Source organism: Calonectris borealis, chromosome 9 (assembly GCF_964195595.1).
Source record: "Calonectris borealis chromosome 9, bCalBor7.hap1.2, whole genome shotgun sequence".
Taxonomy (NCBI): domain Eukaryota; kingdom Metazoa; phylum Chordata; class Aves; order Procellariiformes; family Procellariidae; genus Calonectris; species Calonectris borealis.
In genome coordinates, this window is record NC_134320.1 from 24,567,328 (window position 1) to 24,593,804 (window position 26,477).

Genomic DNA, 26,477 nt, shown 5'->3' on the forward strand with positions numbered 1-26,477 from the left:
CTATTTTTCACCTTGTATTTGGCATATAGAGTCTGGGAGCTGTTTAAGGAGATTGTTGCGACAGTCAAGTATTTTCAAATGGGTCAATGAGCCGATGGCTGCGGGCAGGTACTCCAGACAATTATTCTCCATATGCAGTTCTTTCAGATTCTGGAAAATATATGTGCATAACTTTTAATAATTAAAGGATTTTTTCCTTAGCTTGATATATAATCAATGTACAGAGAATATCAGTAAGTGCAGAAGTAAGGTTTATAAACTGAGCTACCATTGGGATGACTACTAAACGCAGAGAGACAACGTGATTTTCAAACAGTGAGTTTTGAAATTATTCCTATTCTGACAGCCCTGGCCTGATACTGCACCATGTACCTAAAGAGATTAGGAGAACCTTCAGTCCTGCATTTGGTAGCAGCTGAAGTCCACGGAAGTGCCGTGCCACAGCAGACCAAGATCTCCCCCTTCTATTGCTCCTACCTGCAATTTGCTGATGTCTTCTGGCTGACTTGTGAATTTAATTCCTTTATCTTGTCCCAGGTATAATCTCTCTAATGACTCCGGAGAAAGATTTCCTTTGGAAAGATATTGAATTGTTTTTCAGACAGGTTAAGGCATTTCAAATTTGTCAGTTCTTTCACCTCTGCAGGTATCTAGACACAGTCATTAAAAAGATACATTATGTCAATTAAACAGTAATCTTTGGGATTTTGTTTTTAGGGAAAAATCTCCAAGAAAATGCTGTGGAGCTATATTACTGTTGATGGATGAACACAGAATATTCTGCTCATTAATATAACATTATACCTCACAGTATGGTGGAAATTTTGGCAAAAAAATCCATGTTGTTTCCTCTGCTGGAAAGATTTCTTATGGGGTTAATTTTATTTCTTAGCAGAAACACTAGTCTGCTTCTTCATTTCCTTTGTATGCACAGTGCAAGGGAGAGTAATTTAAATGAATGAAATCTGAAACTGATTCTTTTGCATAAATTACTACTTCTGTAAATGTAACCTTCAAGAAGAAATGTGCACAAGTGAAAATCCCTTGGAAAAGAAGCGTTGCATTATATAAAAAGGAAGGTGTATTCTGAGCCCTAAAACGAGTATGTCCATGAATACTTATGTATGAATGTTACACTTATAATAGCACAGCTTTAGGGTACATAATTGTTCATTATCAAATGAACAGCAAATGTGAATGGTGTTAAAGGCATTAACAATATTACATCCATTTTTAAATTGCTCTCTGCTCTGTTTCAGTTTGTGACGTATTGATACTATCCAAATGCAGCTCTTATTTTCCAGTGTACACAGAAAAAAAGACGCAAAAAGACTGAAGCAGTCCTTTCAGTCAGTATTTCATCTTTATGATGCAACACAAAGGTCAGTGTTTCCATGTTCTTACTTTTTTCTCCTGCCTGAATACTCAGATGTCAGTGATGATGAGTAACCCAGGCTCAGGCGCATACCAGGTGGAACGTGCCTTCTCACTGTAGTAGGGGAAGGTGGCACTCAGTTATAATGAAGAACTTAGATTTTGCGAAAGGGAGGTATCAATAAAATAAAAATGAAAACAAAGGAACAAATACCTCCTCTATCTGATGGCCATCCAGGGCCAATACTTCCAGATTTTTCATAGTGCATATTCCTTTAGGAATCTCATCAAAGCAATTTTCACTCAGGTCTAGTATCCTCATGCTGGTTAATCTGGTGAAGAACAGTCCGGTGTTCCTCAAATAAACACGGGAAAGGGACGGCCAGTAGCAGATCTGGTATGGGAACTTCTTCAGGCTGTTAGCAGACAGTCTGAGTACCCTCATTTCAGTGAGATTCTTCAAACCTGGGGGAAGCTTTTGCGGGAGATTATGAGACACATCCAGCACAGCCAGCTTCTGGCAGTGTTGCAGTGTAGGAGGAATGGAGGATAAGTTATTAAAAGCTAAAAATAGCTTAACTAAATTTTTCAAAAAGCCTACCTCTTCTGGGATGAGACTGATTAGATTTTGTTCCAGATCTATTCTTTCTAAATTAGCAATATGGCAAAGCTCCTTGGGAAAACTTTAAAATCTATTTTTCTGGAGGTAAATTTCCTTGAGTTTTGTCAGGTTCACTATTTCTTTAGGCAGACACTTGAGATTATTATCAGAAAGGCCAAGCAGTTCAACACAATGGAGGTATTCACAGATCTGCACTGGGATTTCGTGCAAGTTTGTTTTATAGAGCCTGAGCTGACGAAGGGACTGCAACTTGCTGATAACTGTCAGTGAACTACAAGAGAGGGGATTGTTACTTAAATCTAAGCTCAGAAGACATTTCAGGTCCCCCAGTTCTTCGCATATGTCCTGTATGTGATTCTGATCCAAGTAGAGGACCTTCATGTGCCTCAGGCGATTGATGTCTCTGGGGATGCTTACAATCAGGTTCTCTTCCATGTGCGGCTCTTCCAGATATTCTAGAGTCAAGACCCCTGGTGAGATGGTTCACGGTTACTTGTTGGCTAAATCAGTGAAAAACATCCTGTCTGTGACGCATGTGGGAGAAAGAGCTTCATTCTCTGGCACTTCATTCACTGGTATTTCTTGTGCAGTCTGATCATGGTCATCCTCAAAAGCAACAGTTAGCTTTGGGGCAATGAGTGCCCCCTGCGCTGGCTGCCTGACTCTGCTGAGACTCAGCCATCTCTGCTCCTTATTTTTAATTTCAGAAGAGAAAAAAAATTAAAAATCAACAGTACTCAGAGACCTTTCTATGCTGAATAAATACTGGCAGAATTCAGCATTTAGGGACAGGTTCTCGTCTCAGTTGTACCCCTGCAAAAAGCTGCTTGTGTTCATTGAGATCAAATCCTGCAGTACATACAGCAGGACCATATATTTGAATTCCAGTGCATCCTCAAGTGCCCCAACAGCCAAATTCAGAGGGTGACCTTGTGAAGTCAGGGGAGCTGGACGAAGAAACCTCCTTGAGTCTTGAAGGACTACATTTACAAACACTGACTGAGATCTGTCTTCAGCTATGCTGATTGTAAAATGGGAAGAGTCCTACTGGAAAAAGGTGTCACCTTCTTCTGTAACACTTCATGGTTTCTGAGCCAGAGAGATGCCAGTGAGTCTGGTATTGGATAACCCTCGACGTTCTGCTGTTGCTGATCGCGAAAGAGCGAGAGGTGGGAAGGGGTGACTGCCTGAGCAACCTCTGATGTCTGGACGGAAGAAACCTTTCAGCTGGTATTTAAGGAATGATAAGAGAGAAAGTGGAGGTCGAGAGGCAGCTGCCAGTCGTCTCCCACCTGACGCCCTTTTCTCTGCTGCTGTAACCGCGCCGGGAGACGTCATGTTCCCAGAGATGGGCAGTTTTGAGGTGCCGCCAGGACGAGGAGGAAGAACTGAGAGACCCGTGCTGGGCTTCCCATCTAATTCAGATGTTGCACGAGGGTATTTTCATGTTTATTGGCTCAGGGTTCGGTACTCGGGTGTGAGCCCCACACACCGTGCGATCCCAGCCCCCCCCTGCGCGCGAGGGCAGTACTGAAGCCGGTAGAAGGATTTATTCGGTGGAAAGGACCGGCACAGGCACCTTTGAAGTAACTGCTAATCTGTGTAACCACGGAAATTTTTGCAAAGCTCCTTGGAGACCACGGGCAGACCACTAAGTAAATACTCCGGGGGTGAGCTGCCAAAACTCCCCTCCCCGCAGAGGCTGGGCACCACAGATGCGGCCAGGCCTCCGCCGTGGGGGGGCCCAGCACCCCACGGGGGTGGGGCGGCGGTGGGGCCTCCTGCCAGCGCCCTGGGCTGGGCCTGGCTACCTTCGCCCGCTCCCTCTCGGCGTCCCGGGCCCTTGGAAACGGGCTCCATTACCAAACGTTATTAACCCTGGAGCAGCCTGGCTTGGTGGGGCAGAGCTCGGCCGTGGGCCGGTCACCGCGGGTTGACGCAGGGAGAGGGTGCAGGCGTTGATCGCTCAGGTAGGCCTGCGGAGGTTGGGGGCCCAGCTGCTTTCCAGGGAAAAAGGACCTGCCTGTATGAGTATTAATTCTCTGTTAGCTCAGATCCTGTGCGACGGCGGATCAGAAACACATCCGCAAATCCACATTTTTTCCTCGTGCTTCTCCTGTCTGTCTGTATCTGTCTGTTATTCTTGTGTTGCATACCAAGAATTGTAACCCTTTTCAGACCAAGCCCATTTTTATTGTTATGCAGAGCCTAGCACAACAGTGCTTGGGTCCATGGTGATGTTGCTAGGCTGCCTTAACGATGCGGTAACACTTCGTTTTGTTTTCCAGCAGGTCATGTCAGTTCATCCAGATCTTCACCAGCACTATGTGCGGGTCTGCCAAAACTTGGGCCAACCTGAAAACCCCTTCATTGCTCATGTGCTTCAAGAAGCCGATAAAAATGAAAAAATGTAAGGAAATAACAAACAGCGTGTTTCAGATGCTTCTGAAAGCCTTAAATGAGATAGGACAGGGAATTGAACAATGAGAAAGTTCATGCAGTTTCAGGCTTAAGCACAAATCATATTTAGCATTTACTGCTGAAGTTCTGGTTTGACTCATCTTGACATCATCTTGGCAGAAGTTTGTAGCTACATATCCCTTCTGGGCAGCTTTACAAGCAGTGAAATAAAAAAAAAATTGAAAAATATACAGGATGGTGCCTTTGTGTCCCTTAAAGAAGCCAAACCCAGTGTCTAGTCATCCTAACTCTCGTCCTTTTGTCTTGCTGCTGTTTAAAAAGCCTCAGCTGCATCCAGTTAGCTTGCAGCTGGTAATGCTTCCCTGAACTGTCTCTGAATTCTGCCAAGGTATTAACCACCCAAATTCTCTCTCATTATATGGCTAGGTACGGCTTCCTCTCATGGATGCTCCTGGGGTCAAAGTTAATTGTCCTTTGGAGAGAAAAACCTGAGAAAATACAGCATAGTGCAATGGTTTTTGTTAGGTTTTGATCCTGAGGGCAGGATAGAGTAAATAAAGGAAAGGGAACAAGGAAAAAGGAGATGATGAGGTAACCTCCAGGATAGTCTTTATTTCCATCTGCCTTCCCCTCATCTTGCTTCTTCCTGCTTTCTGTGCATGTGTGCTAAGCGTGGTCTTGCAGCTGTGTGGTGTCTTCAGAATATTAAGAAGGACAGTGCTGAGGTACAGCTTGAATTGCGTCATCTGTCATGGTGTTACCAAAGGTAGCGGCAGCAGCTAACTGCATGCAAATCAGCGAGGGCAAGCATGGATACACTTCTTATCTGGAGAGAGAATTCGTTTTTCTGTATCATTTTACTTCTCCCCATGTGCTTACATTTTTATGTTACAGCAGATGGACAGAAGGGATCACATTAAAAATAGCTGGAAATAATAATCTAGTGCCTGTACAGAGAGTTACAGATGACGATCTCCAAGTTCTTGCCTCTGTCTTACGCAATACTGTATTTGTCACAGGTAAGCTTTTTTTCATGTATGTTTGACATTGCTGTGCTAATGTAAGAAAACATAAGCCATCTTGATTTCAGCCTTAGTTCATCTTTATTTCTTTTTGTTTAGAGATCAGTTAATTGTAGAGACGCATCTGTCACGTTCTTCATTCTTCATCTTTTTCAGGTTTGGATCTTAGGTATAATGTATTGACTGATGCTGGAGCAAAGCACATGACAACATTCCTCCAGGTGCCAAAATGATGTTTATCATTCAGCAATTTGTAATTTATTTGGCTATGATAATATTTATCTGTGGTAAATTGGAGACAAGAATGCATTGGTTTGGCAAAATCCCATTCACTTTGACTTTCACATCCAAATTTATCCCACCAGAATCTCAGATTGTATTCTCTGGGGAGATGTTTAATTTCTGGTAGAAAACCGTTGGATGTTTGGCTAGGGTGTCGTGAAGAAAGAACGGTGGAATAAACTGTGGGGCTTTTAGGCTTACAGTTCAATTCAACAAAGGAGGTAATGGTAGTGTCAAGTGTGCCAGGGCCTTTGTTTCAGATACTTTATCATCTCTGTTAGTCTTTTTGTAGGTCTAAACATAGGAAACTTTAATGCTGCCTTTCTGTCATTGTAGTGCACACTCAGTGCCTGTGTTCCTGGAGCTCAGGAAGGGCCATTAAGTTCACAAAATGCCTGAAAGTCTGCATCTGAGCTTGACCACCTGCCTTGTTTGGTCACGCTGAGCACACGAGTTCCTAGGTGGTTTCTGTAAGCCCCATGAGGACCTACACACTACATGTTCTTCTGCCTTTCCATCATCATCTGATGTACTTTGGCATTCTTTAACTACTTCTCCAAATCAGGGGCTGCCTGAAATTCAGTGAAGGACAGAGGTTTTAAGTACGTGTACGACACGTCTCCTTTGTGAAAAATGCAGGCATGCTCTGGAAAAAAGTCCCATTGCTTTCTGCTTTGTTTGTTCCTAAGGAAAACTCCACTCTGCGGTACCTTAACCTGATGTTTAATGATATTGGCTCAAGTGGAGCAGAGCTGATAGCAAGAGCACTCCATGTGAGTATTTGTCTGGGAGATTTAGACAATGGCACCTAGTTTGATATTTTTGCTTTTGATGAACAGTACTAGCTGTCCTGCCAACATCAGAGCTGGCTGAAAGAGCCCTCTGTCTTCAGGCCATTCAGCATTTTGCTGTATCACAGGGATTGCTTGTTTTCCCAAGGCAGACTTCAGAAATCAGATTTCACACAAGAGAAAGTTGCACTGTGCTGCTATTAACACTTAATTATCACAACTATCACAGCTGGATTTTTCTGTGTGAAAAATGCTATGCTATGCTATAGGATATATAATGCCATTAGTTTTTTCCTTTTTTTTTTTTTTTAATTGTATTAAATTTGCCTATACCTTGATGTCAATATCTGTCTTGATTCAGGATGTCTGAGACATGTTTTCAAAACTTTGCCTTACAGCAGCAGCATAAAACCATGTTTATTATTTTTAACGTGGTTTCCCAAGGAAATGAGGCTTGTGTGTAAGATTTGTTGTGTTTGTGAAACGAGACTCACATGAGCTCTTTCTTCCTCCTTCACAGTCTTTGAACTCTGAACAGATTTCAACTAAATTTGACAGGCCTCCAAAACGCGAGGGTTGTACAGTAGGTTGTACAACACGGGGCTTGCAAGCAACCCCCCAAGCTATTTGTGCAGCCCCGTGGCAGCGTTCGCTGGGTTTGCAGAGCAGGCGGTGGCAGGACCCGACCAGCCAGGCAGCCCCTTGGCTGCATGGGCTCCCGCTGCCGGGCCAGGCAGGGGGGGATCGGGTAGTGCAGAGGGTGTGTTATTGGGGGAGGAAGAGGGAAGGAGATGCTGTAGCGAGATACCACAGCAGCGGAAGGCGTACTGGGGACATGTGGAAGACATAAAAGCCATGTGAAACCAGGCTTCATTAGTTCTGCTGCTCACAGAACTGCTTGTTTTGTAATCACTTAATAAATCATAATCTCTGGTAATGAGCGATTACAATGGTACTGAGGAATTAAAAATACAAAACTACTCTGCATTGCATTTAGGGCTTTAACAGTGAATAGGTATTTTGTATCCATTGAAATTCTGTGGAGGGTGAGGGAAAAGATGCTGGCTTTTTTAGACCACTGGTCAGAACTTTATATTGCCACTAAGTCTCCAGTCCAGCAAAGACTTCCACACTGGTTTGACTCTGCACCAAGGAGTCCTACGGAAAGTGACCGGCCTCACTGAGCTTTGACTGGTCATGTGATTTAAAAGACTATGAAAAATAATGCAAATTACATTCTTGTTTAAAATATGCTTACTAGATTTAAATCAGTTTTTATATAATTTGCATTTCAGGTGCCAGTTTGGGCAGAAATATCTGCCTGGATTATTTTCATGAGTGGGAAATTTGTGAACTTGGGAGAAACAAAAATTTTCAAATACTCGAGTTTTGCTTCCGGACTCTTGTGTGTTTGATTCTGCTGTGGGGAGCCTGAGCCAACTGCTTAGTCAGTGTTATCACTTAGACACAATTCTTCTGGAGGGATGTTTTGTCTTTGTGTGCCAACCAGCAGCATTCACAGGAAAAAAGATAGTGTTGTTTTTCGAGCCATTTAAAAGGAATTTTGTTTTGTTTTGTTTTTAATTTTGTCTAGATGAATGAAACTCTCTTGTATTTGAGAATGACTGGAAACAAAATAGGAAACAAAGGTGGGATGTTCTTTGCTTCAATGCTACAAATTAATTCAACCTTAGAGAAGCTGGATCTTGGAGACTGTGATATGGTGAGTAACCCAGTAAAATTATCAGCAATGACATAAGTCTTTCAAGGGCATTACAAAGGTCCTGCAGTGCTTAGTTAGGGGGACATGCCATCTGTTGTCATTGATTTTACATTTTGTGATAGGTGGAGGTAACACAATATATAATATTGCAATGCATACTTGGAAAGGCATGTTGCATAAAACACCTGTGAAGTCATAACTGATGATTTATTAGAGCCACTACATCCCTGGGAATTCAGGTGCTTGGCTTTCACATTTTCCAAGGTTTGTTTCTGCTGTTCATTTTTGTTATGCTGTCTAAGTCCTGTGTAATTCATGTTGAAGAAAGGACTTCTTATCCCCTAGAGGTTCTTTTCCTTCTAAAGTGTGCAGTGCTATAACGCCTGAAAGTCACCCAGTCCCATAGCTCTGTTGCTCCTATCAGAGCTTGATCCATAGAGGACATAAGCACGAAAGTGCTGAATTGAGTAGAAAGGCACCCAATTTCATCTTAGATAACTTGCGCCTCCTAGAAGAGCTGAGACTTCTTACACAGTGCACAGGGAAAGTCAGGAGGGTAGAAATGGGTCAATGCACTAAGCAGGGTGCTTCCCACTCTAGCCAGTAAAAGCCTGTGGATGGCTTTTAAAAACCTATGGGGTACAGCAGGAGGTAGCAATTGGAGCTGTGAACCTCCTCCTGGCGCAAAGTCCCAGCATCTGACTGATGGTGTGTCCTTGTGTGATCACATCAGAGGGGCTGGAAGGTGGAAGTGGTTCTTCTCCCTGCCTGGGAGAGTTTGGTCCTGTATCTTGCCCTCCAGGAGAATGCTCTAACCAAGCTAGAAGTGAAATTAAGATGGGCCACTCTCAGCCTTCCTGTTAAGGGTGTTCATCTTTTCAGGAGATAATAAAGCGTATGTTGGGCAGGAGTAAGTTTGGCTGTAACCTAACAGTTATGACTGTCAGCTGGAGGCAGGGAGAGAGCTGGGGTCAGATGAAAATTTTATTATATTTGTTTCCTGGAATTACAGAATTTGCTCCTAAACTAGAAGGGGGAATACTTCTCAGAAACTGTGAAGGGTGTTATGAAAACATAAACAAGGAAAGTGTAGCCAGTGTAGGATTTATTTGAAAGCTTAATATGTTTATGCTTAGTAGGGAGTTGATAGAAAACTGATTTAAAATTAAATAGCTTTGGGTGTAGACCAGCCTAATTGGAAAATAATGTAAATATAAATTAGTAAGCAAATGAGAAGGAAATACAAAAATCTGAACTGGCCTGTATTCTAGACTCTCACCACTCTGTACCACATTAATTCACATTTAGTATGAATTTACCTAGCGGATAAATGTTCTCTAAGGTCTTTTACCAAAGACCTTAGGGAACGCACACAAGCTGATTTTAATTCATAAATCAGGAAAACCAAAATACAGGATCAATTAAAAGGACAAGTATTTTTGAGATGCATTATTCTTGCTTTTTATTTTCTGAGTTGCCAAATTTCATGGTCATTTATACTACTTAGTCTAATTCCACTCTATTATTCCATAGGGAGTTGGCATTTGTATTATCAGAAAATACGTTGTGTCTGTAAGCGCTTGTCTGCTGCACTTGCATCTCTCCAGAGTACATGGAGGCAGAAATAATAGTATTTCCAATTTGAGCCTATTTGATGTTTTTGATCTTCTGACAATCAATTCTAAGAAGTTATGGTAATTTGGTAGCTTGATCTATACGTTGGACAGGTTTCTCTAAGGAGTTTGTTTATTTTCATTTCCAGGGTATGCAGTGTCTAATAGCAATAGCAACAGCCCTGACTCAGAACAAATCAATCAAAGCAATAAACCTAAATCGTCCTTTATTATACAGCCAAGAGGTATGTAAGTAGACCAGCATCAGCTCAGTCAAAGAGAGAAGCGTAAGTAAAGTCAGTACTGATGTATTCATGGACAGCTGAACTATATGGCTCGCTGGGTTTCCTTACAAAGTGAAGTAAATGGTTGCAGAAATATTCTTTTTCTCTTTCTGTACCAAGTTTTGTGCAGTCACAGGCTGCCCCCGTTTAACTAAAAGGTTAATTTTTAAAAAAAATTTTTGCTTGGTACATTTGCATTTAGTAGATAATAAGCTAATGGAGAGGCCTTGGTATTGGAGAACCAAGTATTCCTTCTGCTGTTACAGCATGGAGAGTTTTATGCGTCGTTCAGCAAACTGAGGGAGAAATGCTGCTTAGCAGGAAATGAGGGGAAGAACAAAAGACTGCTGTTCATCTGAGCAGTGCGATACCTGAGCAATTGCCAGAGCCCGCAGCCTAGAGGAGAAAGGCACACTTCAACAATATGCCATATTCACTGGGCTGTGTGGTTTTGTTCTTTCACTATGTGAACTTGAAGCATGAATTTAACAAGTGAATGAACCTCATCAATGTAAAACCTATGATGCATTTGTTAGCCAAAACAAAGACACAAACACTCCATGACAATCGAGCACTGAAAAGAGAATCTGCAAGGCAGCGTTTGCTGTGGACAGCACCACAGGCTGTGTACAGGCGCACAGAGCTGCGGGGCTTTTGCTCGCAGACATGCTGCTTCTGCGCATCACTGGTCCTGCTGAAGTCTTGGCTGTAGAGCTGGTTGCGGTGGTGGTTTCACCAGACTGGCAGCAGTTGTCAGATGTCTGCGATAGGTACAGTATTTTCCTGATGGCAGGATAACAAAATTAAACTGCCACGAAGGCCAGATCTTACTAAATTCCCAAAGGTGAATTTAACAGTTTAAACAGATTTTAGTTGTTTCTTTTCGACTAAGACAGGGCTTGATCTGCCTAAACCCAGTTTTAGAAATAAATTTAAACTTCTGCTATTGAAAATATGGGCTATTAAGGGGCTGGTCTGTATCTGTGGGAGACTCTATTTGCCATTGTTCCCACCTTCAACTCTACCCTTTTCTGAGGCCTCTGGGTTGTTGCCTTATTTTTGACTCACAGTATTCATTCAGTTACTTTCTTAACTGAACGTGACAACTTCAAAACGAACTTACTTTGTGTTACAGTGACAGGACATATTTTTTCCCATAGCAATCCTGTTTCTTTTTATGAAATAATAGATAAATGTCATGACAAAATACTTTTAATGTTAGTGAAGAGTGACTCAAACATTCAGATTTTTAAAAGCAGTGGCTGGGAGGAAATTGATTAGACATAGTGATTCAAACATTGATGCTCCCGATATTTGCAGGGATGTATATAGTACTGTAAATCTGCAAAGATCTTTCTGGTATTTTTCATTTTTTTTAATTTTCAGCATTATCATAACATATTGTTTCCTGGCTACTTTTAATACAAAGCTGCAATATACAAAATAGGACAGTACTGATGACCAAATCTTGCTGTTAGTTGTGCATCTCCCTTTTACTGAAGCAAGACTGTATCTTACCCTGAAGTACAGCTTAATAAAACTGAGCGTATGTTTTTAGGAAGAGACCACAGTTCATGTAGCTCTGATGTTGAAAAATAACTCTTCTCTTGTGGAACTACATTTGTGCAAGCACGAAATGAAAAACTTTGGTGTAGAGCGACTGTGTGAGGCATTGTATGAAAACTCCAGCCTGAGATACCTTGATCTTAGCTGGTAAGAGTTACTACGTGACATAGCCTTGACTAACATTAGACACTCATTTTCTTAGCACCCTTTTAAAAAAAATGTGTACATCTCTTTCAGTAATAAAATAACCCGTGATGGTGTAAAATTTTTGGGACAACTATTAAAACGGAACCAAGCCCTGGAAATCCTAGATCTTGGTGCAAACCGAATAGAAGATGATGGAGCCATCTACCTGAGTGAAGCCTTGGCTTTGTACAACAGGACTCTTCAGGCGTTAGTATTTACGTGACTTCCCCAGAGACTGCAGGTGTAACAACTTGGAGTATAAGAAGCTCAGACTTTGCAGTGGCTGAACTGACATCAAAACTGTGTGCTTTGATGTTACCGATCAAAACAGAAAAATCAGGAAGTTACAAACTTTTTAGTCCATTTTTCTTTCTCAGGAAAAAAACATGTGAGTGAGGGATTCCTTTGCCTAAGCATAGGCGTCTTCTGCCACTGGCGATTCCCCAAGACCTGTGAGACATCCTAGGGCGCTGGCAGGTGGCCCACAGGTCCTTTCAGAGCCCTGCAGCTTGGAGACCAGGCAGGTCAGGTGGCGCAGGCGGCCTGTGTTCCGGTATCTGAATTAAGTCCCCTGGAGCTTCACGTGAGCTAAAGAAGTGAAACGCTAGGCCAAGAAATGCCATTCAGTCCCATGCGCTAATGCCTTGTGTTCACCTTCCCACACTGCCAGGCCTACTCATAACTCATTTTATTCCCTTTTCCTTGTACATCCTTTTTCATCTTGTATCCATTGCTGTGTGGCCTGACATATGCTTGTTCTTCTATTTCAGGGTTTTTGGGGGTTGACACTTAGATCAGTTTTGTAGTGGTTCATCTTACATGCGATTCACAGCTTTTACAGTCATTCTAAGGAGCGGGGAAGGCAATTCGATCTTGTTAGTTCTTTTTGCATCTTTAAAGCGTAGGTCCCTGTGGTGCACAAAGAAAACAAACCAAGAGCTGTACATCTTCAGAATTTTAAGATAATCAGATTCCATGCAGGGATAAGGCACTATATTTGTTGATTTTGATCTTCAACACTTAAGAAAATCCTCTGTTTAAGTTAGCTTCCAGGTGAACCCAAAAGAGCTGTAATCTCTCCATCAGGGTGTATTTTGTAGCCTGCATTAAACCGTGCGCCGGCAGGATGTAAAAGCTGATCAAAGGTGTTACCTGAAGCCATTAGTTTTAAGTAGCAGACTGAGGCGGTGGCGGCTGCTAGGTGCCTCTGAAAGCCTTCCAGGTTCACTAATATAAAAATAACTGCCACTCCACAAAGATCAAAGCTTAGCCTGGATAAGTGCCAAGGCTTGGGCTTCAAAGCAGACTAGAGATGAGACCTGGCCATCACGAAGCAAGTCACCGACACTGAAGAACTACACAGTGAACAACCTGGCTGCACGAGTCACGAAAATGCCTTGAGAAACAGTACTAGTCCATAGTCCAACCTGCCTTTAGCAACCTGGAAAAGATTTTATAGTAGGACTGGACTTGATACAAATAAATAATTGTATTGTTAATAACAAATATAAGATTTCAATATACATGTAATATATGATATATAATAATATGTGATGATAAATAAGAATAAATCATAGTTAAACTTAGTTTTAACTAAGGGATGGGAATTCAGAGGTTTGACACACATTTGCATAACTATTTTCTCTGTTTATTAGATTGTCAGTAGTAAGCAACAATATAAGCGGCAAAGGACTTGTAGCTCTTTCAGGTGCAATGAAAACAAACATGGAACTTTCCTATATTTACATCTGGGGGAACAAATTTGATGAAGCCACCTGTATGGTAAGTGTTTGCTTCTGAACTCTTCTAAGAAGGTTGGGTTTTGTTTGTTTGTTCTAATTTGTTTTTACAATCACTGGCAAGACTACAGCAATTCATGAACAAGATACCTGATTTACTCTTTTTTTTTTTTTTAAATAATTATAATATAGTGGTGCTGTAATGAGACTCACTGGACATCAGCATACTGAAATGATCAAGTACACGCCTATTGTGTATTGTCTTCTAGAGCCTTCACTGCAGTCAAGTGCAATATTATATGTCAGATTCTTGTTCTTATTCATTTCAGGCATTTTCAGAATTAATTCAGACGGGCCGCTTGAAATCTAATTGTACAGACGTGGCACCGTATGAAGTGGATGGGCATGTTCACCTTGCAGAGCTCTCCCATGGCCTTAAGAAGCATTACTACTGGACACCAAGTTGTGGGGAGGTGACGAACAAAGATGCTAATGCCAGTCTGGCAATTGCAGCCGTTTCAGAATACTTGTGAGTGAGGTAGCAGCTGGATGCACTCCATATGCTTGAAGTTTTCCTATCTTGTTTCTAGTAAAATAGATTATATCACTATCAAACTTGCTGCATGTTATTTCTTCAGGGTCCTTAGTCTAGAAGGAATCTAAAAACACTTGAAGTGGCGGTAGAAATAAAATATCGAACTGGTGACCTTAAAATTTGTTGCTAAAAATGCCCAAGCTATTAAAAGCCTATTAATATGAAAATGCATTAATTTTCTTGCAGTCATTTCTATTGCACACTGTCTCCTTCACCTTACCACGAGTAGCTGTAGTTCCAGGATTCCCAAGTTATAGATGAATTTAGTGAAATAACATGCTAAGAGGAAAAAATTTTCACCACATAGTGCACTAAAAGTGACACTAGGTATTAGCAGTAACAGGGAGTAGAACAGTCACTGACCAGACGCACGTGAAGAGTTTAGGCTGCAGCAGTTGATGCATGAGTTGAACTCCTAGCAGCTGAACTACTCTGCTCTATTTACGAGACCTTCTCAGATCAGGATTTTTATCAAGCACTTTTTATTTTAAAAAGATGCAGGGGCTGGTTCAGAGCAGCAGCAGAGCCTATGGACAGAGTATCGTGACCACAGCGTCCTCTTCCACACGGCAGCTGCAGAGGAGGAGCTGTCGTTGCCCTTCCTGGGCTGTGGTCTCCGCAGTCGGGTTTCCGTGTAGCAGGGAGAACCCACAGGTAATGTTATTGCATCTCGGCAGGCTGGAGTACAGCCAGGCAGGTCAAACCGACAAAAACTTGCACGCAGGACTGCCGCTGGGCAGCAGCTTTGCTTGACAGCAAATCAGATGTGCTGTAGAACAAGGTTCCTGCTGAAGCTAAGAGAGATTTGGGTAAACCCATTTGTTGCTATATACTCTCTCCTTTTACTTAGTAATGGCATGCTTTTGATCTTTATCCAAGAGTGACTTTTTTTTTTTAAACAAGTTAAATGAACTTAAGCGTTAAGCCTTTATAATCCTGGAACTTTAAAGCTAGTGAACCTAGTTTACTGCTACATAAATGGTATTTTCATTAACTTGCAGCATGTACTTATTTCTTGTACTACAAATGAAAAACTTAGTTTCATTATTTCTTCCTGTCTCTTGAAAACTGTTTAAAAACATTTATATCAATCGTTAGAGCCATGTGGAAACTCCTGCAGGTGAATAAGACAACATATGCATATAATAGTAGTTAAAAATTGTTTAATGGTTTGGATACAGATGACTTAGAGTTTGGGAATCACTCAGCTTGCTTCCTTTGTACACCCACTCTGCTCGTACCTGTAGAAGTGACTCGATCTAGGCTCCTAAATTGAAAAAGTCACCAAATAAGACAGCAGAGGTTTGCTCAAAGGCTTTCACTAGTGCCATCTTATGCATGTCTAAATGTGCCTGTTAAAAATCAGTATAGAATAAGTAACGGAATAATCCTTGAATGTATGTGCACACAGCAAAAGACCTACAAGATCAAAGTATGAGGGGAAAAAGATAAGAAAGTAATTTCAACAATAATACCTAAGAAGCAGCGATGTAACTGCTGATGTTCTGGTTCTCTATTGTCACAGCGGTAGTGTAGAAACAGGGAGATGTTACCAAGATGTTACCCCTTACCAAGCTGTAATGACCAAAGTGGTACTGATAGCTGTTGTAAGTGTTGGGGTGTTTCCCCCCCACAAATTAGTCAGGCTCTGTTGATCCAATAAGCACTTCGTATCATAAGAGGACTTAGAGGTAAGCCCACAGAGCAGGTACGTTTGTTCTATGACACACTAGTTGACATGGACGTCTCTCTGTGCCCCCTCACCCTTCCTGCCGGCTTGAGACAGTGTTTAAGACCTCATCAAGTTTTCTTCACCCTCTGGACCAGGAGTTTCCCCGTATTCTCTTCACAGAAGAGCTTAACAGATGTGACACCCAAAAGCTGAGGGCAAAGCAGGAGACCAGAAATGAATTATCTTTGTGGCCTGCACAGGGACATCTTAACCTGTAGTCATCTTGTTAAGCATAAAGTCCGTCAGTCACACTGTGAAGACCCTATTCTAGAGAGGAGCTTGTATTTTAACTATCGTTGCACAAAAGAACAGAGCCATGAAAACAAAAGTTGAGGACGCACAGAACGTGATTGTTTGAGAAGAATCTGCATGCTACGAAAATTCGTAAGTTTTTAAAAAATTAGATAGGCCTGTATTATCAAAGTTGATATTTTTCAGTGTTGCTGCTCTGGAGCGTGGCAGGTAATACTCTGATAGTCTAAAGAGAGTACTCTCAGTACTGAGACACTGATGATAGAATTCCACCACAAGATTCAGATCGAGATATATTTTTTCTATATATCTTTCCTTCCTTTGTCCTGTATATGAAGTTCAGGCTAATTTCATTGCCCAAATTAAGTCTTAATTTACATGTATGAATGACATTCATTAATCTGCTGTGGTAACAGGGAACGAAATCTACCAAGTCAGTCCCCACTCTATCAACAGCAGTATTTTACTTTTAGTAGATGTCGTAAGATGGCAACAATATCATACACAAAATGCAATAGGATGGCACCTACTTTTAAAATTGCTAGCATATGTTTTTGAAATATTTTTACTCTATCTGAACCCTTGTTTAACAGCAAGATGTTTGGCCCAAAAGAGGACTCTGCATCATTGACAATATCCATAAAAATAGCTCATGTGTTATACTTTACTTTGATATTCCTTTATAAGAAAGGGCTGCAGAGTAATTCTTACTGAATTAGGTATAAACAGCTTCCTGCAAACTAAAGTAATTATTTATGCAGAAACCTGTATTGCTTAAAGAGGCCTACGCCAGAGACGTTTATTGCTTTCCTTCTCTGAAAACCAAATCTTGACGTTCTTAAAAGGTGTATCTTGTGTTCTTTGGAATGAGGGAATTTACATAGGCTAGAAATTTTTGCCATGGTCTTCTGAGTAAGTTATTCTAGTAGCAAAAGCAAGCATAACCCTGCTCTGTAAACCATTGTTCAGCTTCCAGAAGTCACAGTACCTTGCTGAAAGGCAACATTTTTGCCCCAATTGAAAGGGAAGGAAAATGACTAATCCAGCTGGCCAGTGGTACAACGCCGGTCCCCTAAGTCCTACTGTGTGCTCTAGCCACCATACCACCTTCTGTAAAGTTAAATAATCTAGTAAAAATAAGTTAAGATACAAATTCTGAATTCACTGAATATCTACTTTAGCATAAAAAGTACATCTTCAAAGCACTTTTTTACACTCCGTAAAAAAAAAAAAACCCAAAACAAACAGCCCTCCCAAACCCCACCCCGAACACCTCAAAACAAGTGGAAAAAGATTAACCTAAGAGTCATTATACTAGATTGTATTTAGAATAAAGTTTTGTTTAATTTAGTTTGAACAGACCCAAGATACCTTCTATGAGAAAAATCAGGTGTGTTTACTGCCAAGAAGAAAACGTAGTAATCCTATGCTGCGCAAAGGGCTACCGTGCGTCCTTCTGACAGGGTGCTTTGACGGTGGTTATGTTAGACTGCTTCCCTCCTCCTTTTGATGCTACCCCTTGCCGTTATAAACAGGAGACACAAGGTGAGGGAAAATTACAAAACAAGTTTATTAAAGTCTAACATAAAACACTTCAGGCTAAGTATGTACAACTCCCGCCCTTCCCAGGGGATTATAAAAATGAGAGTTGAGCTATATACAAATAACAGAGGAAAAATTGTATATACATGAAAGATATTTTAAAAATAATTTAACCAAAAAATCAGTTATTAGTCCTTATCTGAACTTAATTCTGCAAGGCTTATCGATTGCCTCTCCAAGATCACAGCCCTGAAATCCTTAACATGGGACTCGTCCATACTTGTAAGTTCTTTTGAAACACATGATTTCAGAAAAGTTGTCATGCTTTGTGCCCACGTTTAGGCACACGTTTGGAAGCAAGTGTCATACAAGGAGCTATTCTCACACAAGTATTTCCGAACAGCCAATTCAGAAATTTCTAGATGCAGATAACCTATTCAGGCAAAACTTGCACCAACTTCGGTGCAAAATTGACTGAAACGGTACCGAAACAACGGTGTGACAAATCATGTCATTTTCTCTAAATTACTGTTAATGGACTTACTTACTAAAATTTCCTCTTTCATTTTGCAGGTAGGTCTCAAGAAGGAGATGTCTGCCTAAAGAGATTCCATGCTTTCCCACATTAATCCCTTTCAGAAGTTACCAATACTGTTATAAACCTTGTACCTCCAAAATGAACTCAGAATCCTTAAGCCTAGGAATTAGATGTGCAGCTGATTTTCATGCATCTATTGGCAAAAAGTACTGTACAGATCTGCTTCTTCAGGTCCTGCAGCACCCAGCCTGAACACACCTACAATTTTTTTTTTTAATATATATACACATGTATTTAAAATCTATATTCTAGTAAATGAATACAGTTCATAGAGATCATACCTCAGCGGCTGAGATATCTTCACAAAAGGTGAGGATAAAAATCAAGACTCTCAGATGGGGACTCAAGAGTGCAGGTCACTAAATTATTGCTCCAAGACAAAACTACAAGCCTGTGTATTCTATTAAGAAAGGTTAAAATTGTTGTCTTGTAAAAAATAATGATCATCTTCTTGTCTATAAAGAAAACTAAATGACTAATAAAGCAAGTGTTACTGTTATAAGTATCTAAACAAGTCCTGTATAAATCTAAGCACTGTATTTTTTTTAAAAGTCTGAAATCTAAGAATAAAGTAATAAGCTATAATTTTAGAAATATAAAAACAGTCCAAACAAACATTGTTATGGAATGCATTTTATATGTAGGAATGTGGGTTTTTTTAAATTTTTTTTTCCAGAGCTAGTTCTCTCTTGTGGTCATTTATCCTGGATATGTTAATCTTCAGATACTCTTCCTCAGATAAAAGCAGCATATAATTAGTTTATCTTCCAAAGCTGTTTAAATATGAAATTTATCAATTGTACAGTATTGTTCTTTTTCAGTATTCATGACTAAGCGTATGTCTATCCCAATACTTCTGCTCTATTTCAGAGAGAGAAAGTAAAGGGGAACCTTAGGACAAGCCACACAGAGTTCACTTTTTTTACAGAGTCAAGATCCCGATCTTTGTGGTTCTTCAGTCCTAAATGGTAAGGGTAAGGAATCCTTCAGGTGCTACATCAACAACAGAAGCTAAAAAAGAAAATGGGGGAAGAAAGGGGGAAGTGCCAAACAAACAGGAAAAAACAAACCAAAACAAACAGAGAACTACATCCATTGTTCTTTGCCAGCATTATGAAGAACATCAGTTGTTCATAAATATTGCAGTACAGATAAGCAAAGCAAATAAAGGTCAGGCAGGTATGGCAATAATTAGCTTCAGTGGACAGTTAGAGATGCCTGCATTAAGAGTGTTCCCCGTGAACGTGGTTGTACTCCTTGCTGTCCATGGTAGACGTTATCAGCAAATTGGCCATATATTAAAGCATAACATATGATCAAGAAGCAGAGTTTTAAACATGCCACATACTAAGATGATCAACACAAAGAAGCGAAAGGTCTATCACTTTACAAGTACAAACGTAGGAAGAGGAGAAAAAAAAAATCTATAGTCATGCTCAGGAGTCAAGGGACTATTTGCAGAATATTTAAATAAAATCCTCCAAGAATTTTTCACAAGTCTGTTTAATTAAGGTGCAGATTAATTATTACTCCATGTAGAACAGAATCAGTTAAGAGGTATCTCCTATGCTCTTCTGTTTATCAGTGTCTGGACACAAGGCATCAGTGGAAATAAAATGCTAGCACCAAGTAAATAACCAACAAATAATATCTTTAAATGCATTGTTGGTTCAGTATTATGACTGTTTCCTTACTATTTGATGATTACTTAAATAATGCTTACATTGTGTTAATGGCACAAACTGGCAAAACGGAGTATAGAAGTACTCCTATTGTCAACTAGTCTTTAACTAATGACCCTATCAAGACACTAAAAATGTTGCTTTTTAAAGATTTACACTGCTAGTAATAAAACGTATCTTTACACGAGTCTTGCTAGATACCAGTTTTGTGCAGTTACTGTAGACAAGTGACATGAGAGGTAAAGCAATACGTAAATACTTCAATTAAAACACATCAGTCATACTCTAACAGAACCTCGCCTGGAAGAACATTGGTCTGCTCTGTTGTATTCTTCCTTAATGCCCCCTCATGTAGCATTCACTTATTATTTTCACAGTGAAGGGCAGGATTTATTTCCTCTTTTGTACCTATTGTCTAGCACAAGAAGCACTACTATAGAAAAAGGATTATGAAGCTATGATTCGTGCCTCACAATTAAGTCAATGCATCTTTTCGTCTCATCCACAACATGCATGTTCCAGCTCTCCTTTTGAGCAAATGTTGCTGTTTGTGCCAAAACCAGGGCATTTGTGAAAAATAAATCTGGGACAAGATACAACAATGCTGGATTCACAAAAAAAAAAAAAAGAAAAAAAAAAAAAGAAAAAGGGACTTGTTAGAAAGAATACCCAGTAGTATCTATGCCATTAGAACCCTCTGACTTACCACACCATAGAAAAAAATTAACCCTCCTTTATTTGCCTTGTCAGGAAATTATCCACAAAACTTCCTTTCCCTCTGGTCAGACCTCAACCGAAGACGGCTACTTCTGGCAGACAGCAGTAATTCTTTGCAAGCACCTCACCAGAGCACTGGCCTACCTCCACCATGTACCATTGGAATGCAGGAGTACAAGCTTGTTGGTACATTCAAATTATGATTTTTCCCCTTACACCTCTGGGTTAATAGTCTTAAACTATCAAATATGGCTTAAAATGTCTGCTCTCAAATGACATTGTGACACATCAGATCAGCAGGAACATGGGAGGAGATCTTCAAAATACATTAACATATTTAACAGAGAATTCTTAAGGCAGGTGTTGCTGGAAAGGAATCGTCTCCTGGAAATCAGTGTTAATTGCAAAGAGAAATTTGATTGTAGATTAGCACAATTCAACAAAAACCAAAAAACAGCACTGCACAATGGAAATGCGTTACAAGTGTCTTTACACAGAGGAAAAGAAAAAAGAACAGATCCAATTCAAAAAGTGTGACTGCTTGCTTGATTATGTTCACCTTACCAAACGTATGCAAGTTCACTGCCGAATTACCTCGATGGCTCTGTACTGGACCGTCAGTATAACTGCTGCAAGAAAATAAACTGAGGTTCTGAATAGCCAGTCACAGCAGACCTTAGTAATGTTTCTGATGAGGGAGACTGACTACCCGTCACGGGAAGCAGCATCTGATGGTCTTCAGTCCCAATGGGAAGAGGAAGTGCTAAAGACACCTCAGAGGGCTTCACATCTATGGACTCCGACAAAGGACTTTTCTGACTCTGAATAGATTCTTGTTCATTGAAAGAATTATCGAGTGCATTAGAATCAGGGGGAGTTTCAGATCCTGAGGAAAAAAAAAAAAGAAAGAAATGTTCAAAAGCTCCTACGCAAATTCTGCAAATTCCCTTTCAAATGACTGTCAAAACAAACACTTGGTGTGTCACAGGCTGCCTGGGTAGCAGGAGTCAGTGGCTTCAATGTGCCGCGAAGCCAGAACGAGCTGCAAATACAATGTAAGCATTGAGAATCACATCCTCTGCTGTTTGAAGCATGACAAGAGGGATGATGCATTCCAACTGGGTCTCTTCTTGGCATGGTACAGAAAATAACAAATCCTTAACGTCACAGTGAACAAAGGAGCTTTGGAAAAAACATAATTATGAAGTTTCCTTGAGATTTTCCACCCCAGAAAATCTAAGAACCACAGCCACATTAAAGCATCCTCTTCTAACTGAGATAGCAATGTACAATATATCATTTATCCATAAACTTCTTTGGAAGAAAACATTTGTTAACTGCACTCCAGCCAGACCCATTACAGTTTTTATCCAGTCACTTTATTTTCTATTCTTAACTGAAACCACTGTTAACGGATTCCTCCCTGCCTTCCTGTTTGAATGCAGTCTGCCACTGCTCTTGGACGGCTTTCCGATTAAGCCACATCGGATATTTGGCCCTCCCTCTATCGAAGTGTGCTCCGAAGGCTGTTATTTCAGTGGTGAAGCACTCCTGTCTCTCCTTGAGAGCTGACCTGCCTTGGCAGCTCTCCCAGCTCACACCCTCAGGCTCTGCCGGGCCCTCCCCACGCTCACTGCCGCTCTCACCTCACCCTCGCCTCCACTGCCTTCCTGCTGCACTGGGGCCTTCCTAAATGGGACTTCTCAAGCTTCTGACATTCAAAGCTGCCTCTGCCTATGACTCTTGTTTTCTCATCCTCTCCCTCCTAATCCAGACGTACACAGACACCTATTACTTCTTTTTGCATATGACAGAGGCAAGGGAATTATGGTTAATACACTTAAGGATGGACAGATAACGAGGTGTAGGGAGCCAGCTGGCTATCTGAACATCTCCGTGCTTTGTACCATAGGTAAGTAATATATGTCAAATTTCTTCCTAATCAAAATCTGCTATCTTGAATGGGAATTGAATGTATTTGAAAAGCTTTAGAGCAGTATTCGCAGCTGGGAACATTTTGCCAGCTGTCTGATCTTGTGCGTTTGCTAATCCAGCTCAGACTTGGATTAACATTAACTGCATATATAAAAAAATCTTGCACTGTTACATTAAAAATATTTGTGCCTTCCCGATGTAAAGTAATTCTTGTAACCAGTATGCCTTGTTCACCTCAGTTACCACCCTCGTAAAGACATACTCCTTCGACATATTCAGAAGAGGTAAAAAGTTTCCTACAATTCAGACTATGCCTTCATGTGTGAAGCTCTCACAAGTTACTAGGACAAGAAAGTAAATATTCACGTACAGAAATTCTTGTCAGCAGCAATCCACTTCTATTTTACTGAATGTCTTTGCTATAGCAATGCAAATGCTTGAAAATTTGTCTTGAATCTACTTTAAGGCATGTACTTTATGCTTTAAAAGGTTTGGGTACCTCTAAAGCGGATGCTTTTGGCTCTAAAGAGAGCTACTATTCAAAAATCTTTTCCAATTTTAGGCCTGGATGAGTAAAAAAAATGTTATTCAGCATTAAAGACAAACCAGTTGATGTAGTTTCTTAACCTTTCATTGCACAAGGAACTCACCTGTGTGAACTTTTGTTTTGTGCTTCTTAAGATTTTTTATATCTGTGTAAGAATTTCCACACATTTCACAGATAAATGGTCTTTCACCTGAAAAAAATTGGTTTGGCAGTTAGAACAATCTTGAAATTGAAAGAAAACAGTTAGAGATGTGGGATAATGGATTTCAATGTTGTATTTTAAAATACAACTTTGTAACTCTGTTATTTTGTCTGTGTGCCTGTATTCAGAATAAAATTGTTTTCAGAATAATAGATTAAAACAAAGCAAAAACCACCCCAGATGTTAGAAGTAAAGCCATGATCATACATCAACACCTATGCTGTTACACAGATGATAGTCTGAAAAAGGCAATTAAAAAAATTTCACAAGTATTTTCTTTAAATTATGTTAACACAGAGATACATAAATTAAGAAACTCTGCTACTTTCAAGTACAGCACAATGTGGTGTATTTTAAAGGCAAATGGGTAAAGGTAGAATATTATTTATAGTGCAGGAAGCAGCTTGTCTGGAAACTGACCTGTATGGGACCGAAAATGTTTATTGAGCTCTCCAGAGGAAATAAAACTCTTTTCACAAATGCCACAGATATATGGCTTCTCTCCTAAAGGAAACACAAAGGAGTTGGTTATTTCAATATATAAACCAGAATACACATAAAGAACGAATCAAAATGAAACAGAGGTAACGTCCAATGGGAGAAAGAGCTCCCTAAACTGGAGTCAAAGGGAGAAAACACAAGAAAGGAGCTGGATGACAACTCCAGAGGTAACTCCCAATCTACAGATCTGCTGGTCATTACCTATCTCCAATGCCTCTGCAGGCAGCCAGTCCTCCTTGCCAGGCCTGTTCCGGTACGGCAGCGCTCCGTCTCCCCTTACCTGTATGTTTTCGGGAATGGGTGATGAGAGAACTTGAGACGGCGAAGGCTTTTCCACAGCTGTCACAGACGTAAGGTTTCTCCCCCGTGTGGCGACGCACATGGTAGGTGAGTGTGCTGGCCTGAGCAAACCGCTGACCACACCGATCGCACACGTAGGGCTTCTCGCCGCTGTGCTTCCTGCGAACCAACACAGACATCAGTGATCTCCTGGCAGAAAGGGAAGCAACACCCACGATTAAGTAACTTTCCTCAATTAGTACTTTATCCCCAAAGTTCCTTGTGCCAACGTTCTGTGAACTAAAAAAAAACCCATAACAACTGTGAGTTTGGTTTTGAGTTAGCAGTTTCTCACGGAGTGAAATTCACTGTCTGTTGACTCTGGGAATCAGCACATCCGTGATTTCAGTGGCAGCTGAACTGAACTACACACCCTGCACGTGTGACATGCACCAGGGGAACTCGGCACGTTTTGCATTACAGTGTACGGAAAGATAAAATGATGATTCCTAACAAGGGAACAGAATTCCTGCTCCTGCCAAAAAATGCAAAAAGACAGTGAACAGTGAGAACTGTTCTGTTTTACTTCCCATCAAGGAACTCTCTTCTCTTTGGTGCTACAAGCAGTTTAAACGAAAGCAAAACAAACCCCAGATCATTGCCATAAGGACACCAGTGCATATGCTGTAACATGCATAAATTGCAAATTGCTTCCCTAATGAGCAAGTACATAGATGTAATTATTCTACTATGCAGTGTGAGAGAAAACCCAAGAGAAAAGGAGTAGAAATGACCAAATTATGTGAACGTGTAACTCTTGCTCACATTGGAGTAAATTATTCTGTTTAAATAAACATATGGATAAGCACTTGCAGGATCTCACTTTCGCCTACCTGGCATGAATCTTCAGATTGCTTGAAGTTGCGAACTGCAGATTGCAGACATCGCATTTGTACGGTTTCTCTTCTCCGTGATGCATCCGACTGTGGAACACTAACTGGCACTTCTGAGCAAAGCCTTTGTCGCATAGTTCACATTTGTATGGCTTCTCCCCTAGTGAAAAACAAAACCCTTGTGCTCTCTGCATTTACGTAAGAAAGCTTTCCAATCCATGACCTGACCAAAGCTCAAGTGTCTGTTCTAATACTTCTTACAAATAACATCTTGGAATATCCCGTCATCAGTCCACTGAAGTGGAATGTGCCAGGAATACGGCGGATAACAGACTATTTTTGAACACGTTACCTTTAGTGGAAAAAAGGTAATAATTAATATTTTTAATTACGCCATTTTCCCCACATTATTTTAAGAATGCTACTAGTACATTTTCAGACCTTTTGCTGGTTATGTCTATTCCTGATTCTGAATATTCAAGATGAACCACCAGTAAATCATCTGCCTTTTCTTGCCTGTCAAACAGCAACAAGTCTTCAATGTACAGTCTAGTGCTCGCTAATTTCTCGTTAGCGTCTGCTGTGGAATGCTAGAGGTACTTCTCATGTTCTCTTAGGGGTCAATACAGTCTCATGGAATGGATCGTGCAACTCTGCAGTCTTAGATGACAGTATAAAAGAGCCTATCTCTGCATTTCTATGGCAGTGCACAATCAAACCAGGAACTCAACAGTTCTTACGTATATTGTGCACATAAAAACTACAAAAATAAAACTATTAGACATCTAACCTGTCATCTAGGAACCAACACCATGAAATTCCCTACCTCCTCATGCAAAAATTCCCAGTACAACACCCTCAAAAGTAGAAAGCACAGCTGACCTTCCTACCAGCAAACTGACCCTGAATACTGCTCACAAGCTCCATCTCGCACGTGAATCTTTGGTTAGTCATTGGCTGACAGTATTTTAAATCCTCTCCCTCCGTTACTGAAAGAGCAAGGTGTTCTCCTGCAGCTGTACCTCAACCCCTCCTACTTCACCTCTTTCACATCTTCACAGCTCCCTGGAAAGAGCTCCACTGCTGGCCTCTGCTCAGAGTTTTCCAAAGGGGGAAAAGAGCAAAAGTAAACATTTTTTTATCTGATTCACTGTTACTTCAGAATTCTGAATGCCAGCCACAAAAGGAAGAAAACTGTGTAAACCAGATCCCTCTGCTGCTCACTGGGCTAAGTACAGCAGCAAAGGCAGTAGCAGAACAGCTACACCAGATCAGCCTGAAGAACGAACTAACCCGGTATCAAGTCTTCCATCTTCCATAGGGAAGAACATACAAAAAGACAAGCAAGCACAGTACTTCTCCCATACGTCTTCCCAGGC

At 40.7% G+C, this 26,477-nt stretch overlaps 3 protein-coding genes across 8 annotated transcripts in view; 1 reads left to right on the top strand and 2 right to left on the bottom strand.

Moving 5' to 3' along the window:
• LRRIQ4 (leucine rich repeats and IQ motif containing 4) lies at window positions 1-3,334 on the bottom strand. The gene is given in 6 exon segments (XM_075157703.1): window positions 1-150; window positions 478-560; window positions 563-650; window positions 1,589-2,686; window positions 2,808-2,845; window positions 3,289-3,334. Coding segments are annotated over 6 exon segments (1,503 nt in total).
• On the top strand, window positions 2,464-20,672 carry LRRC34 (leucine rich repeat containing 34). 3 transcript variants are annotated; one of them, XM_075157429.1, is made up of 11 exons: window positions 2,464-3,966; window positions 4,285-4,406; window positions 5,312-5,436; window positions 5,596-5,660; window positions 6,411-6,494; window positions 8,107-8,235; window positions 9,998-10,093; window positions 11,691-11,845; window positions 11,936-12,091; window positions 13,540-13,666; window positions 13,953-20,672. In XM_075157429.1, the coding sequence occupies exons 2-11, from the start codon at window positions 4,291-4,293 to the stop codon at window positions 14,154-14,156; spliced, it is 1,257 nt and encodes a 418-aa protein (XP_075013530.1). In that variant the 5' UTR covers window positions 2,464-3,966; window positions 4,285-4,290; the 3' UTR covers window positions 14,157-20,672. The 3 variants fall into 3 exon arrangements, with proteins under 3 accessions (XP_075013530.1, XP_075013528.1, XP_075013529.1); XM_075157427.1 differs by having other exon boundaries at window positions 2,464-4,406; XM_075157428.1 differs by having other exon boundaries at window positions 2,464-4,406; window positions 5,315-5,436.
• The window catches only part of MYNN (myoneurin), a 13,401-nt gene continuing 4,672 nt past the window's right edge, over window positions 17,749-26,477 (bottom strand). For all 4 annotated transcript variants that reach the window (XM_075157421.1, XM_075157422.1, XM_075157424.1 and 1 more), the window contains 5 exons: window positions 25,099-25,258; window positions 24,207-24,385; window positions 23,846-23,929; window positions 23,327-23,413; window positions 17,749-21,627 (listed from right to left, as the gene is read on the bottom strand). In XM_075157421.1, coding sequence (XP_075013522.1) covers window positions 21,359-21,627; window positions 23,327-23,413; window positions 23,846-23,929; window positions 24,207-24,385; window positions 25,099-25,258 — 779 coding nt within the window. In that variant the 3' untranslated portion in view covers window positions 17,749-21,358. The remainder of the gene's footprint in view (window positions 21,628-23,326; window positions 23,414-23,845; window positions 23,930-24,206; window positions 24,386-25,098; window positions 25,259-26,477) is intronic.